The sequence below is a fragment of the Lissotriton vulgaris genome, chromosome 2_1 (genome assembly GCF_964263255.1).
Source record: "Lissotriton vulgaris chromosome 2_1, aLisVul1.2, whole genome shotgun sequence".
NCBI classification, from domain to species: domain Eukaryota; kingdom Metazoa; phylum Chordata; class Amphibia; order Caudata; family Salamandridae; genus Lissotriton; species Lissotriton vulgaris.
Window position 1 is genome coordinate 525,201,577 of NC_141687.1, and position 13,582 is coordinate 525,215,158.

At 45.1% G+C, this 13,582-nt stretch overlaps 1 protein-coding gene across 1 annotated transcript in view; it reads left to right on the plus strand.

The window, feature by feature from the left end:
- The window catches only part of NCKAP1 (NCK associated protein 1), a 649,223-nt gene that overhangs the window by 109,482 nt on the left and 526,159 nt on the right, over positions 1 to 13,582 (plus strand). Inside the window, exons 4-5 of the mRNA XM_086955458.1 lie at positions 186 to 242; positions 12,488 to 12,630. Coding sequence (XP_086811584.1) covers positions 186 to 242; positions 12,488 to 12,630 — 200 coding nt within the window. The remainder of the gene's footprint in view (positions 1 to 185; positions 243 to 12,487; positions 12,631 to 13,582) is intronic.

Genomic DNA, 13,582 nt, shown 5'->3' on the forward strand with positions numbered 1-13,582 from the left:
TACTGTGTACCGGCAGCCAGGGCTGGTGCTTTATATGGGTCTACTAATGAGTTTTGTGTATGCTGGAAAATCTGGCAAAGATATGTGAATACTTACCAAACCGATGTTTCCAAAAACAAATATTTTACAATGGCAAGTGTAATTATGTTTATCTTTTTAAAAAGGTATTTATTTTGTTTCTCAAGGACCATGTTTGTGAACTTCTGAACACTATTGATGTTTGTCAAGTCTTCTTCGATATTGTAAGTATATATAGTAATAGTGTTTTTGCTTTACCTATCAAACCATTAATGTAAATAAAATGTGCCAATGTCAAGTTATATTCACAGATTGCATCACAAAATTAGGAAGCAACAATAGAGAATACCATATTTTCTTGTTTGTAAACTAAAATCCCTTCAACCGAATTACTGTGCTATCATCTAGGTTTCTGTTTTGGAGATGTTGAGACCGTCCTAGCAACCTACAGTCGAACAAAACCTTGCACAATATGTGAGAGATTCCAGTTTCTCAGAACATAAACTGCATAGCTGGTCCCTGCTCAGCAAGATTATACTTGTGGTAGGTAATTAAGAGGCATTTATCCCAGCCTAAATAGCAAAAACTGTCTCCGTTCATCAGCTGCTCCTACAGTTCCAGATCGCCTTACCAATGTATGCCATACCAATATGAGAAGCTTACAAGAGCTTTAACATCAAGTGATTAAAATCGATGTCAGAGCTCTTATATTACCCCAGTATTGGAATTTTCATAGATTCCCATGCTTTGTATCATTCCCCGTCGTCGGAATGGGAGTCTCTGTAACAAAAATACCATAGCTGTAGGTACAAAGGACAATGGAAAAAGGCCTAGGCCTCATTTCCTTTTGTAGCATATCACCCTCTTTGTGTAAAAGAGACCAAACTTTGGCTTCAGCCAATCAGAAGTGCCTCACCACTTAGAACCTTCCTGAAGGAGCCTCAGAGCCTCCGCCGTCGCGACCGTCGACGGCGGAGTCCTCGCCGTCGACAGAGAAACTGAAGACGCCGACGACGAAGGTACCAGCTTCAAGGGTGTCGACTAAGGAGTCGTCGACGACGAAAGCCCCGTCGACGACGAAGGCCCCGTCGACGACGAAGGCCCCGTCGACGACGAAGGCCCCGTCGACGACGAAGGCCCCGTCGACGTCGAAGGCCCCGTCGACGTCGAAGGCCCCGTCGACGACGAAAGCCCCGTCGACGACGATGACGACGGTGTCGACGACTGCGGTCTCGTCGACGAGGGCGTCGACGACTACTACAGTGACTATGACAACGGCTGGCGTGTCGACAGTTTCATCGTCGACGACGTCCACGACACCTATCTCGACGGCGTACATACAACCGTCGACTACGGAACCGACGATATTGTCCACAGAAAAGCGGATTACCATTTCTGTGACGCGGATCACGCCAGAGATGACTTCTCCAAGGACAGTGTCCCCTCTGTTACCTACCATGCTCCTTCAAGAGGGTGAATCAGAGGAGGATGAACAAGATGCATATAGCTATGCTAATAGTCCTTCCCAACTATTTGTCAAATGCCAGGACACTGACTCAGAGGGCGAATACGGCCACGAGGAACATGGTCATAGTCAGCAGCAGCAGCAGCAACCTGAACAGGAAATGGTTTCAGTGCCAACGTCTTTCCTGCAAGATCTACATAGGATGCTACAGGACTATAAGTCTAAGGCCAGTAGACCTCTGCCAAATACATCAACGCCTGCTACGCCTTCAAGGACTCGGGCTTCATTGGTGCCACCTACTTTCTCGGCTCCAACTTCTCCACAGCCTCAAGCGTCCTTCCAACTGGATTCCTCTGGATTGCCAGGGACTCATGATGTTGATGAATCCTCGGATGAGGACCAGCAGTCGGATCATGTCTCTAATCCCGACACGGAATATGATGAATACGTTATTGACAATCCCGCATCGCCAAATCCGGACCCGGCGGACTCCCCGCCAGCGGATATTGGGGGCTTCCATCAGCTGATGGAGAGAGCTGCGGCAAGATTTAAATTGGCAATGCCTAATGTTACCACAGATTGTTTCTTATATGATTTTAAGGAACCCTTTTGGAAGACTGCCAGGTCCATTCCTATCGTGGATCACCTATGGAAAGAGGGCATAAATGACACACCTGGCGAAGGTGGTCCGGTGCTACCGCGTCTCGAGAAGAAGTACAAGGCGACCGATGATGCCCCTGCGGCCTTGACAGGTCATCCAAGACCAGACTCTGTGATCTCGCAGGCAGCGCAGAGGAAATCGCGCAACCCTTCGGCACCACTGACAACTCCTCCGGACAAGGAAGGGCGGAGGTTGGATAACGTGGGAAAAAGATTCTCATCGATGGCAAGTTTGCTGGTGCGAGCGGCTAATGCCTTAGCGATCCTGGTTAGGTACGACCGTCAACTCTGGTGCGATGTCGCCCCGTACCTTGACCAGCTGCCTCCTGAATCTACGTCTGAGACAAAGAAGATTTTACAAGAGGGAGAGGCGATGTCGATGGAAATCATCGATTGTGCAATGGATATTGCAACTACTGCATTCCGTTCACTGGCTGGAGCGGCAGTACTCCGTCGCCAACGGTGGCTTAAAGCTACTTGGTTCCGTCCCGAGTTCCAGAATAAAGTATTGGATCTCCCCTTTGATGGGGAAGCGTTGTTCGGAAAACTCATTGACGACACCCTGCAAGATATAAAAAAGGACACAGAGACCGCTAGGTCTTTAGGAACACTTCAGTACAGAAAGTCTCCTTTCAAGGGATCCAGAGGCAGGGGTGGTACTTACAGAGGATCCTTCCAACAACAACGATATTCCAACACAGGATCCGGTTCCCAGCAACACCGTCAGCCTTACCAGCAGCGGCAGGGCCAGTCTTCCAACTACTCCAGGCCTTACGGTAAAGGAAAGCAAGGGGCACGAGGACGAGATTCGTCCAAGCGCCAATAGCGGCCTCCTGGCTCTTCCTACTGGACCCTCCTTCAGGAAGTCATCAGTTGGAGGCAGGGTCAACAAATACCTTCATAACTGGTCCAAGATAACATCGGACCGTTGGGTGCTCAACATCATTCGGAAAGGGCATACCTTAGAGTTCACACAAGTTCCGCCACCCAAGCCCCCGGCAGCCACTCCTTCAAAACACCAGCGTCTCCTTCGGCTCGAAGTTCAACAGATGCTCCGAAAAGGGGCGATAGAGCCAGTTCCATCGAACCAAAGAGGCCAAGGATTTTATTCCAGGTTCTTCCTGGTGAAGAAGACGCTCGACAAGTGGCGCCCCATTTTAGACCTCAGGGGGCTAAACACCTATCTCATTTCTCTGTCCTTCCGGATGGTGTCCCTCCAGGACATCTTGAAGCTGATCAGCCCGGGGGATTACATGGCCACACTCTATCTCGAGGATGCCTATTTCCACGTTCCGATTCACCCAGCGCACAGAAGGTTTCTGCAATTCACAGTAGCCAAGAGCCATTACCAATTCAGGGTTTTACCCTTTGGACTCCGATCAGCCCTAAGAATATTCACAAAGGTGCTGGCGCCGGTGGCAGCTTTCCTGCGAAAACACAAGTTTCAGGTCTTCCCCTATCTGGACGACTGGTTACTGAAAGCTCCGTCCAGAAAAACAGCGCTACAGGCGATTCAAGCATGTACCAATTTATTTCAGAACCTGGGTCTCACTCTAAACGACGAGAAATCTTGCCAGATCCCGTCCAGAAGAGCTCGGTTTCTGGGAGCCATCTTGGACTCGAAGCTTTCACGAGCCTTTCCTACTCCGGAAAGGAGGCAGAAATTACAAACCATGGCCCAAGACTTACAAACAAGAAAGTCTCTTTCAGTACGCCGCTACAAGTCTCTGCTGGGAGTAATTTCATCGTGTATTCCACTAATCCCCCATTGCAGACTGAGGATGCGTCCCTTGCAGGAACAACTGGACAATCAATGGAAGCAAGTCCACGGTTCGTTCGACGACAGAGTGGCTATCACTCCGGAGATGAAGTACGCGGCCTTATGGTGGACAGATCAAAACAACTTGTCCCAAGGCCTATCCTTCGCAAGCGACCCGTCTCCACAAGTGATGACGACGGACGCGTCATTGGAGGGTTGGGGAGCAGTGCTGCAGGACCTACATGTCAGTGGTCATTGGTCACCCCAGGAAAAACGCCTCCACATCAACCTGTTGGAACTCAGGGCGATACGACTGGCTCTGCAAGCGTTTCTTCCTCGCCTGGAAGGTTCACAAGTGCTTATCAGGACGGACAACACCACGGCCATGCACTATGTGAACAAGGAAGGAGGGACCAGATCGCGCCCATTGTCACGAGAAGCCCAGCAGGTCTGGGAATGGGCGATCCAACACAAGATGTCTCTGATGGCAGAACACCTGCCTGGCGTCCTAAACGAAAACGCCGACAGACTGAGCAGGTCATCCTCGGTCAGCCACGAATGGGAGTTGAATCAGGAAGTCTTGGAACAAGTCTTCAGCCGGTGGGGAAGGCCGGACATCGACCTTTTTGCCACTCCGACCAACAAGAAATGCCGGTCTTACGCAAGCAGGCTTCCCCATCAAGATTCACTGGGAAATGCCCTTTCGATAGCCTGGTCGAAGACGTTTGTCTACGCTTTTCCTCCCATTCCTCTGATACCACGACTAATCAAGAAACTCAAGGTGGAACCGTGCAAGATGATCCTGATAGCCCCGGCTTGGCCGAGGCAGTTCTGGTTCACGGAGCTCCATCTGTTGTCGATAGCTCCCCCATTGCCTCTACGGATTCTGCCTGATCTTCTCACGATGTCCGAAGGACAGATTTTGCATCCAGACCCTCAGTCGTTACACCTGACTGCATGGCTCCTGAACAGCGAGAATTTATGAACCTGCCATTGTCAAGGGAGGTTAGGGAAGTTCTGTCCCAAGCAAGGGCTCCTTCAACTAACAAAACTTACCGCCTTAAGTGGAAAAGATTCTGTTGTTGGTGTTGAAAGCAAAACATTGATCCATTCAATTCCAAGCCTCATCAGATCCTACCTTACTTGCTGTCTTTGGCCAAATCTGGTCTAGCCCATTCATCAATTAAGGTCCATTTAGCTGCTTTGTCCCGATTCAGAAGGACAGACTCTGGGCCTTCCTTATGGTTTCCAGAATAATCAAGCAATTTCTTAAGGGCCTGTTCAGGGTCTATCCACCGGTGAGACCGCCTCCTCCAACATGGCATTTGAATCTGGTCCTTTCTCAACTCATGAAGGACCCATTTGAACCAGTCCATCGTTCTGACATCAAATATCTTTCGTGGAAATTGGCTCTTCTCCTTGCTCTCACGTCGGCTCGGCGTGTAGGAGAATTACAGGCTTTGACCATCCAAGAACCTTTCCTTCAATTCAAGAGGAACACTGTCATCATGAGGACTAACCCTAGGTTCATGCCAAAGGTTCCCTCGGATTTCCATTTGAATGAACCGGTCATTCTGAAAACATTCTTCCCTCAGCCTTCCACGCCAGCGGAAAAGGCGTTGCATTCGTTGGATGTGCAGCAATGCTTAAAATTTTATTTGCAACGTACTAAAGATTTTCGAAAATCTTCTCAACTGTTGGTGGCCTTCGGGGGACCGAGTAAAGGCCTTCCACTATCTAAACAGGGTGTTTCAAGGTGGATCACAAGCGCTATAGTACATTGTCACAAGGCTGCTGGTAAACCTCTGACTGGAAAGATACGAGCGCATTCCACAAGATCCGTGGCTTCTTCCACAGCACTCTTCGCGGGGGTGCAAATTAAGGATATCTGCAGAGCTGCAACCTGGAGCAGCGTCCACACCTTTACCAAGCACTACTGCTTGGAATCTCTGCAACAGGATGATGCAGCAGTAGGACAAGCTGTCCTGAGGAACCTCTTCCACTAATGGTGAGCTTTCCTTTCTTCCCACCTTCCACTTTTTCACATTTTGTATCTCATGTCATGTTGTCTACTGCTATTATTTACAATGCAAAATGTGATTATCTTGCCAACTGCTTACTACTCTGATACAAAGCATGGGAATCTATAAAAGTTCCAATACTGGGGTAAGAAAACAAGTTACTTACCTGTAACTTTAGTTCCCCAGTATTGGTAACTTTCATAGATTCCCATGCGCCCACCCACCTCCCCGGGGAAAGCTCAGCCTACTACAGATATGGTGTCTAAGTACACAACGGCTACGAAAATCTGAGGCTCTGAGGTTCCTTCAGGAAGGTTCTAAGTGGTGAGGCACTTCTGATTGGCTGAGGCCAAGTTTGGTCTCTTTTACACAAAAAGGGTGATATGCTACAAAAGGAAATGAGGCCTAGGCCTTTTTCCATTGTCTTTGTACCTACAGCTATGGTATTTTTGTTACCGAGACTCCCATTCCGACGACTGGGAATGATACAAAGCATGGGAATCTATGAAAGTTACCAATACTGGGGAACTAAAGTTACAGGTAAGTAACTTGTTTTCTTCTTATTTATTTATTTTATTTATTTTTAGAGTTTTCTATAGCGCGAACTTGAACCGATTAGGTTATCAGAGCGCTTTACATAGCACCAGTTCCGTTACATGTTATCACAGCAGTTTACATAGAATCAGTTACGTTGCACATTTCAGGATCTTGAACCTATTAGGTTATCAAAGCGCTTCACATAAGACAGCATTCGATGTCCAGTGCCCTCCTCCGCCGTGTAGCGGGGGACCACTTCCAGCCATCCGAAGTCGTCGAGCTGTTGGGACTAGGCTCCTGGAATTTCAGCTGCCCCTTTACAACTAATTAGTTTGAAGTCATGACAGGTAAAAACAGGATATAGGACCACTACGTAAGACCAAATAGAGTAAACTGTGGGCACCCCGGAATATATGAGGAAGCAGTCGGTGCGTTACAGGTAAGAAACAATTTCATAACAGGTTATAGGGCCAGTACATAGAGAAACAAATTGTTGTACATTGTAAGCATCCAAGAATATATGTTGTAGCAGTCGGTGCATTATAGGTAAGGACAGTTGCAAAAACAAGTAGATGTAGAAAGGCTGCAATAAAAGGCAGACACTATCACAAGATACAGGCAAGTAAGGAGCGCGGTAGTAGAACTTAGACTATGTGTCTGGTCTCAGCTCTTGCTCCAATAGTGAGATTGAACTAGTCCATGATGGCCGCCACTGCGAAAGAACAGTCTAAGATGGCCGCCAAGAAGGGGAATCATAGTCCTCTGTTTGTTGTTATTGCTTTGGACCTGTGTGGAGGAGATATGCCGAGGAGCCTCGTGGGCCTCTGGAGGTACCGGCAGAAATTTATGGTTTCAGTTAGTGACCCCTGCCCTTGTGAACAATGGCGGTTTAAAAATGTGAAATGAGTGGAGTAAATAAAGTACCTTATGATTATTTTCAGCTCAGTGGCGCCTTAGAGCTTAGGATGTAGTATTGCCGATATCACATTTTGCAGGGACTATTCAGGAGGTGAGGTAGGATTACTGGCAGGCTGCGTGCTAGTCCCCATGCCCGATCCTCGGTCCCCGCCAGCACCGCAAGAAGGCTGTTGGTCCGCCGGTCTGCTCCGTAGCACTGCTCCTGGAGCCCTTGCAGCAGCATGAGGGGGGGTGGGGGGGGGGGGGCTGGGGCAACCGGGAGTCACGTCCGCCAGAACTCCTAGGCTGTTCACGCAGCCCGTTGTGGTTGTTGACTTCAGTCCCGGGATAGTATCCGCAGCTGTTGCTGATCGGGAGTGGGGGAGGGGTCCGGTGTTTGTCTCGCCTTCGTTTTCAATGCCGGCTGCCCTCTATGCCTCTGATGCGTAGCGGGCGGGAGACTTCCCATGCCCCCAACTATCCGCGCAGGTCCCGGTGCTGCAGCCAGTGCCCTCCGCTGCCGATGGGCAAGGGTCCGTTGTCGTTGCCTCGACCCCCGGTCCCGGTGCAGCATCTGCTTTCTTATATTCACCTTTTAGGCATTGTTTCTATCTTAGATGTATAAAGCAACCCCCTTTGCACTGCATCAAATGCAAACAGTTCCGCACTTTCTGCGACATATTTCTCACATTGGAAGTAGACCACTCTGATGCCAGTAGGCTAGTTTCTTTAGTATTGATCATGGTATAGCCTTATAATTGCCTGTACAAGGCAACAATTCACCTAGTCAAACCCAAATCCTGTCCTCAGAGAGGTATTGATTTCCTGAGACATGGCTCTTCTCTGAGGAATGGTCCCTTTACTAGGATCAAATACGTTTTTTTTCTTTTCAGATTTTGTTTGAGAGGTGACCAATGGTTCTCAAAGGAGATTCTCTACCAACAACCATATATTCTTGCTCTTTGATTGGTTGTCTTGCTCTTTGATTGGTTGATCGAAAGTGTCTAATTTCTGCAGTAGGCCGCCTTTGCCATAAAAACAGCAACACAAAACTGGAGACTGTAGTTTGTATGACACAGTTGGACTGTCGGTTAATGTTAAGTCAGACACACTTCCAATATAGTATGGTAGGGTTACTATTGGAAAATCACAGTACACTATACTGTTGAGCAGTAATCTATATAGTGAGGATGGTGCAATCTTTGCCGCTCTGTTTCAGTCTGCGAGATACTTGAACTTGTTTAGTTCATATGTTATTACCACCTCTGATTGCAACAGCACCCATTTGAATTCATATATCATTTGTATGCCATCGGTTTAATGATGAGATCAGATGTGGATTTAAAATTGGGTTTCTAAGGTGTATGGGCTGCTATTCTGCCCTTGCCTCTCCTACATGTTCAGAGCACCCTGCACTGTTCAGACAAAGTGATTTTGCTTCCCTTGTGCCTGGTCAATATAAATTGTCACGTTGGTTGTTCGATGTAGCAGTTCCCTTATCAGCGATATTACCATTTCTTTATCACCTTTAGCAGTAGTTTTCTCTGTAAGTTTTCAGCCTTCTCTAGTAGCAAATCATTTGTGTTACCATTTGTTTTACATTTCTGGCTTCAGCTATATACATCATCCAAATCAACGGAAGAGCGACAACAAAGATGCAAATGCAGAAAGAGAGGCAGTAAAATAGTTCAGTTACTACCTCCAAAGTTCCAAAAAAGGAAGAAAGACGGGAGAGGCCAGTGAGTTTTGCATGCACTGAATGGAAAAAAAAAGGAAGAACCCCCCTCAGGCACCAACTGAAAAGTCTGTTGCCAGTTGTCTTCATTGGGTTCTTATAGAAAGTATGATAATATCCAACAGTGATAGAGAAGTGAATTAAAAGGAGTGTGGACTACTCCCAAAATCAGAGAAATTATTTTAATAAAGGGGTAGTTCTAACTCCATTAAAAGTATTGGTGAAAGCGGACATACGTATGGTTGTTAGTTTGAACCAAGAAGTCCTATTCATAAAAAAACAACAAAAGGTCGACATGTTTCTGCTATAAAGAGCTACCAATCAGCTCTGCATTCATCAGGACCAAACTAGTCCTCGCCTAGTGGCTGGTGCACTCTAAGGCGCCAAAACCAGCTACGGCGGGACAAAAGACAGATTACAAACTTGGATGTAACCGATGCACAGGTACTTCCTGGTGCGTCCTCTCCAAAGTGTTTTTTTTTCCCCATTCAGTGCATGCAAAACTCACTGGCCTCTCCCGTCTTTCTTCCTTTTTTGGAACTTTGGTGGTAGTAACTGAACTATTTTACTGCTTCTCTTTCTGCATTTGCATCTTTGTTGTCGCTCTTCCGTTGATTTGGATTTAGTAAATTAAGGGGTGTAAGAGTAGCTTTCTAACCCTTTCTCTCTTGTTATTTACATGATATGTTCAGCTATATACAACCCACTGTTAAATGATTGGGAAAGACTGAAGTCCTTTTTTAATTGCCCTCAGCTTAGCCATGATCATTGTGTGCTGGGATCTTAGATCACTGTCAAATCAAATTGTACAGGCTCTCCTTGGCCTTTATGATGAATGAGCAGTACAATCTATGCTTTCTGTCCCATACATCTTGTATCAAAGATATCAGACTAGTGTGTATTACATATGTCACATTACTAGCTTTCAAAAGAGGGATAGATAAAAAGCACCTCTTTCAAGTGATCTCTTAAATCTAAATTGTAACATCTAAACTGCTTAACTTGGGCGTACTCCATCACCCATGCGTGTTGGAAGCACTTGTTAACATCAAGGGGCATACAGTAGAATTGGGTGCGTCTGTCCCTTGTCATAGTCACTGTCCGCTTTCTAATGTTTTAAATTGTTATAATCATGAAATGCTCACCTTTGTCATATGTATTAACTAAGCAAGACATAATTTTGCCTGTTGTAATGACTAGGGGCGTCGCCTGGCAAATGGTCATTCGCATTCTGAAATTGGCTTTCAGGAGAGGTTGCATCAGAGGCTTCTCTCAGAGAATGGCCTTTGGTTCAGTGAACTGAGGATCAGATATGCTATGTGTCATCATAGCATATCTGATCCTCTGCTGTTGTATAGCAGTCAATTGATGAATCTGGGGTTAGGTGACTCGTTATCCTTAGCATTAAAATAACATGTAAGAAAAGCACACACTTCAGGATGTTCACAAAGAACCTGACCCTTCCAGCGCATCTTTCTGATTCACAGTAACTATAGCATGGAGTAGAAATATGTTGGCTATAACTAGTTCGGGCCTTCTGGCTAGTTGTAAAACACTAGTGAGCGCATTTAAGATGACAGCTAAAATGTTATTGGTGCGCTTTAGAATTTGGGGTTCGAGAGATCAGTTATCAGAGACTCCTATAATTACACTACCTCTCAGTTAGCCTTTCTGGTTTTAGTTGGTATGAAAAAAAAAAGCAAAGGATAGCCCCGTATAATATTAGTGTTCAGCCACGCATCCTTATTCCTTGGAGTGCAAACATATGGTACTGTCTAGGGAACAGCACTGATGATAATTTTCTTTACGTGATTACAAATGGGCTGTGTTCCAAGATAACATATTTACAGCATTAGGAGTCTGGCCAAGGGCAGTACTTCGGAGTGTGTATATTCAAATAACCATATATAAAGTAGAGGAGTTTGAGAAAATGTAAACCTTTTTTAATTAGATATCTTATGCATGTTGTTTTCATTGGAAGCATTTAAAAGAAGAACTTAATAGGAGAAAATGTTTGGTAAATTTGTTTAGGATATCATAGAAGTGCTTACATGTTGCAGAAATAAAATAAGCATTATTATTTCTCCTTAAATGTTTGTTAGCTAAACCTTCATGTGAAATGCATCATCCGCATTGGTAGAGCCAAATATTGTTTTTGTTTTGCCATAAACATCATTGCGTCATCCATGAGGAGGATTCTATATGCTGGAGAGATGTAGTCTTAAAATAACTTTCTGATAGAGACTTCGAGCTGCAGATTCCTCACCTTTTGAATATTCCCTGGGCATCAGACTGCATCCAGCAACGTTTCCATAGCACCCCTGGGTGCCAGAAGGTGGCGCTGTGTGGCTCTACATCAACACCATTACACTCCCGAAGTGACTTTCTTTGCCAATATAGGCGCCAATCTGGTGCGCTGAGGTCTACTCTTTTCTTTCCGCTCCCCCAGACATGAATCCAGAGCTTATCTCGTCTCTCAGAGACCCTTGGTACAATTATTTTTTCTCACCACAAAGGATGTCACCCCCTAGTACAGCAGGTTTTAAACCCTGTAAGGGCTGTTGCAAACAAATGTCTGTGACAGGTCCTCACCAGGTATGACTGTAGTGACTGGGGTTGGGCCATGACTCCAATACCTGCAGAGACTGAGAGTCAATGAACCCAAATGCCATCTGGGACCATGAGGTAAAGGTTTATCCCCAGTCTCAAGAAGACGCAGCACCAGGGCCATTCCAATTCCTGCTCTAATTCTAAAGCTTGAACCTAGTCCCACTCCCATTACCAGAGTTGGCAGAGCCTCTCTAGAGGCCTGTTTTTGATGCACTTCAAGTCCTCTGGTAAGCATAAAAAAACACAATAAGTCAACGTGGATTTCTGCTCCTTCGTGCCATTCCCACTCCCCTGATGAATCGCATGGGCATGCCAACTGTCTCGCTCCCACTCTCGAAATTGCCCAATTCTGCAGCTGGTTCAGACACAAGCAGAGTTTTGAGGACCTTCCCTCGTGCCGCCCAATTTGAAGATTTCTGTGCTCCTACTCCTACTGTTTTATACTCGCGGACACTGCATTTTATCAACGGCTGTATTGAGCTTACTGTGACCGATCTTTTGAAAAAAAATTCACAAACGAGTAAGTGAGGTTATATTTATCACCATTTGAAATGGATAAAGTGTCTGAAAAGAACAGTGTGATGGTAAATAAAAAAAATTAAGCAACTGGTTATGTGATGTTTATGAAAAGCACATTTTGATTTAAAATACTTATACATTGCTAGATGAAAAGAGCCTATAAAACATATTTATAGAAACTTAAGTTCTTTTTTCATTCCGATGTTCATGACCCATTATTTAAATTCTATTGAGAAATAATATTTCACTTTTATTTTTCTTTCTAGACTGTCAACTTTGATTTAACAAGGAACTATTTAGATTTGATGATAACATACACAACCCTCATGATAATGTTGTCTCGAATAGAAGAAAGAAAAGCCATAATCGGATTGTACAATTATGCCCACGATATGACGCATGGATCAAGGTAAACTTGATTCGCTTTCTATACAAGCTTTGAGAGTTATTTTGTAAATGATGGCGTGCTGTTTTTTGTTAACCAAACCTTTAACCCTGAGTGGTAAACCTCATTTCGGAACCATAAGTTATGGTCTGATGGCTTTTGTCTACCTTAATAAATACTCTGGAGCGTAGGAAACGTAACATTTTGTAAGTCAGCTTTGTGGTACTCTTGCCGTCCTTCCCTCAGTTACAGTTGGCTGAAACTCATGCTGCCGTCCTTTCCTTGAAAATTTGTCCTGGTTTTAAAGCTGTGAAACTGAGCTTGGGTCAATAAACTTGCATCTTCTGCACTACGAGTCACCAAATTTACCTCTTCTTCCCCTCTTTTTTCACCAAAGAGCTTTGACCAAAACCTCTCTGCTGACCACACCCCTTTTAATGTTTCTTTTTTTGTTATATGGTTTATAAAATATTTTTAAAAGACTTTAAGGTTTTCTTAAAGTTTATTTGGAACTTAGTGTTTAGTCACTCTTTCTTTTCCATGGAGCAACTTCCACTTTTGTTTGTTCACCTCAAATCACATGATGCCCCCTCAGCTCTAGCATTTGTAAGAGTGCCTGATTGGTTGTTGTCTGTACCTCTCTGTTGACTGCTACTTGGCCTGGAATTCGTTTTTAAAAAAATTCATTTTTTGAGATTTTCAGAACAATCGCACATCAGTACCCTTTACAATACTAATGCAGAAGCAAATAAACACAAGAAAATAATCAACACAACCAGAATAACAAAAGGAGCCAGCATTTACAATAAGAAGGAATCAAATCCAGCAGCGTATTATAACACTACCACATCCGTACTGCAACGATCTGTATTATCGGCTCCACAATAATAATATCCATTGCACCATTCACAATACCTGTCCATACACATATACAACAGTCCAGAACATTCCCCGTGCCCTTCCCCTAAACCTGAAC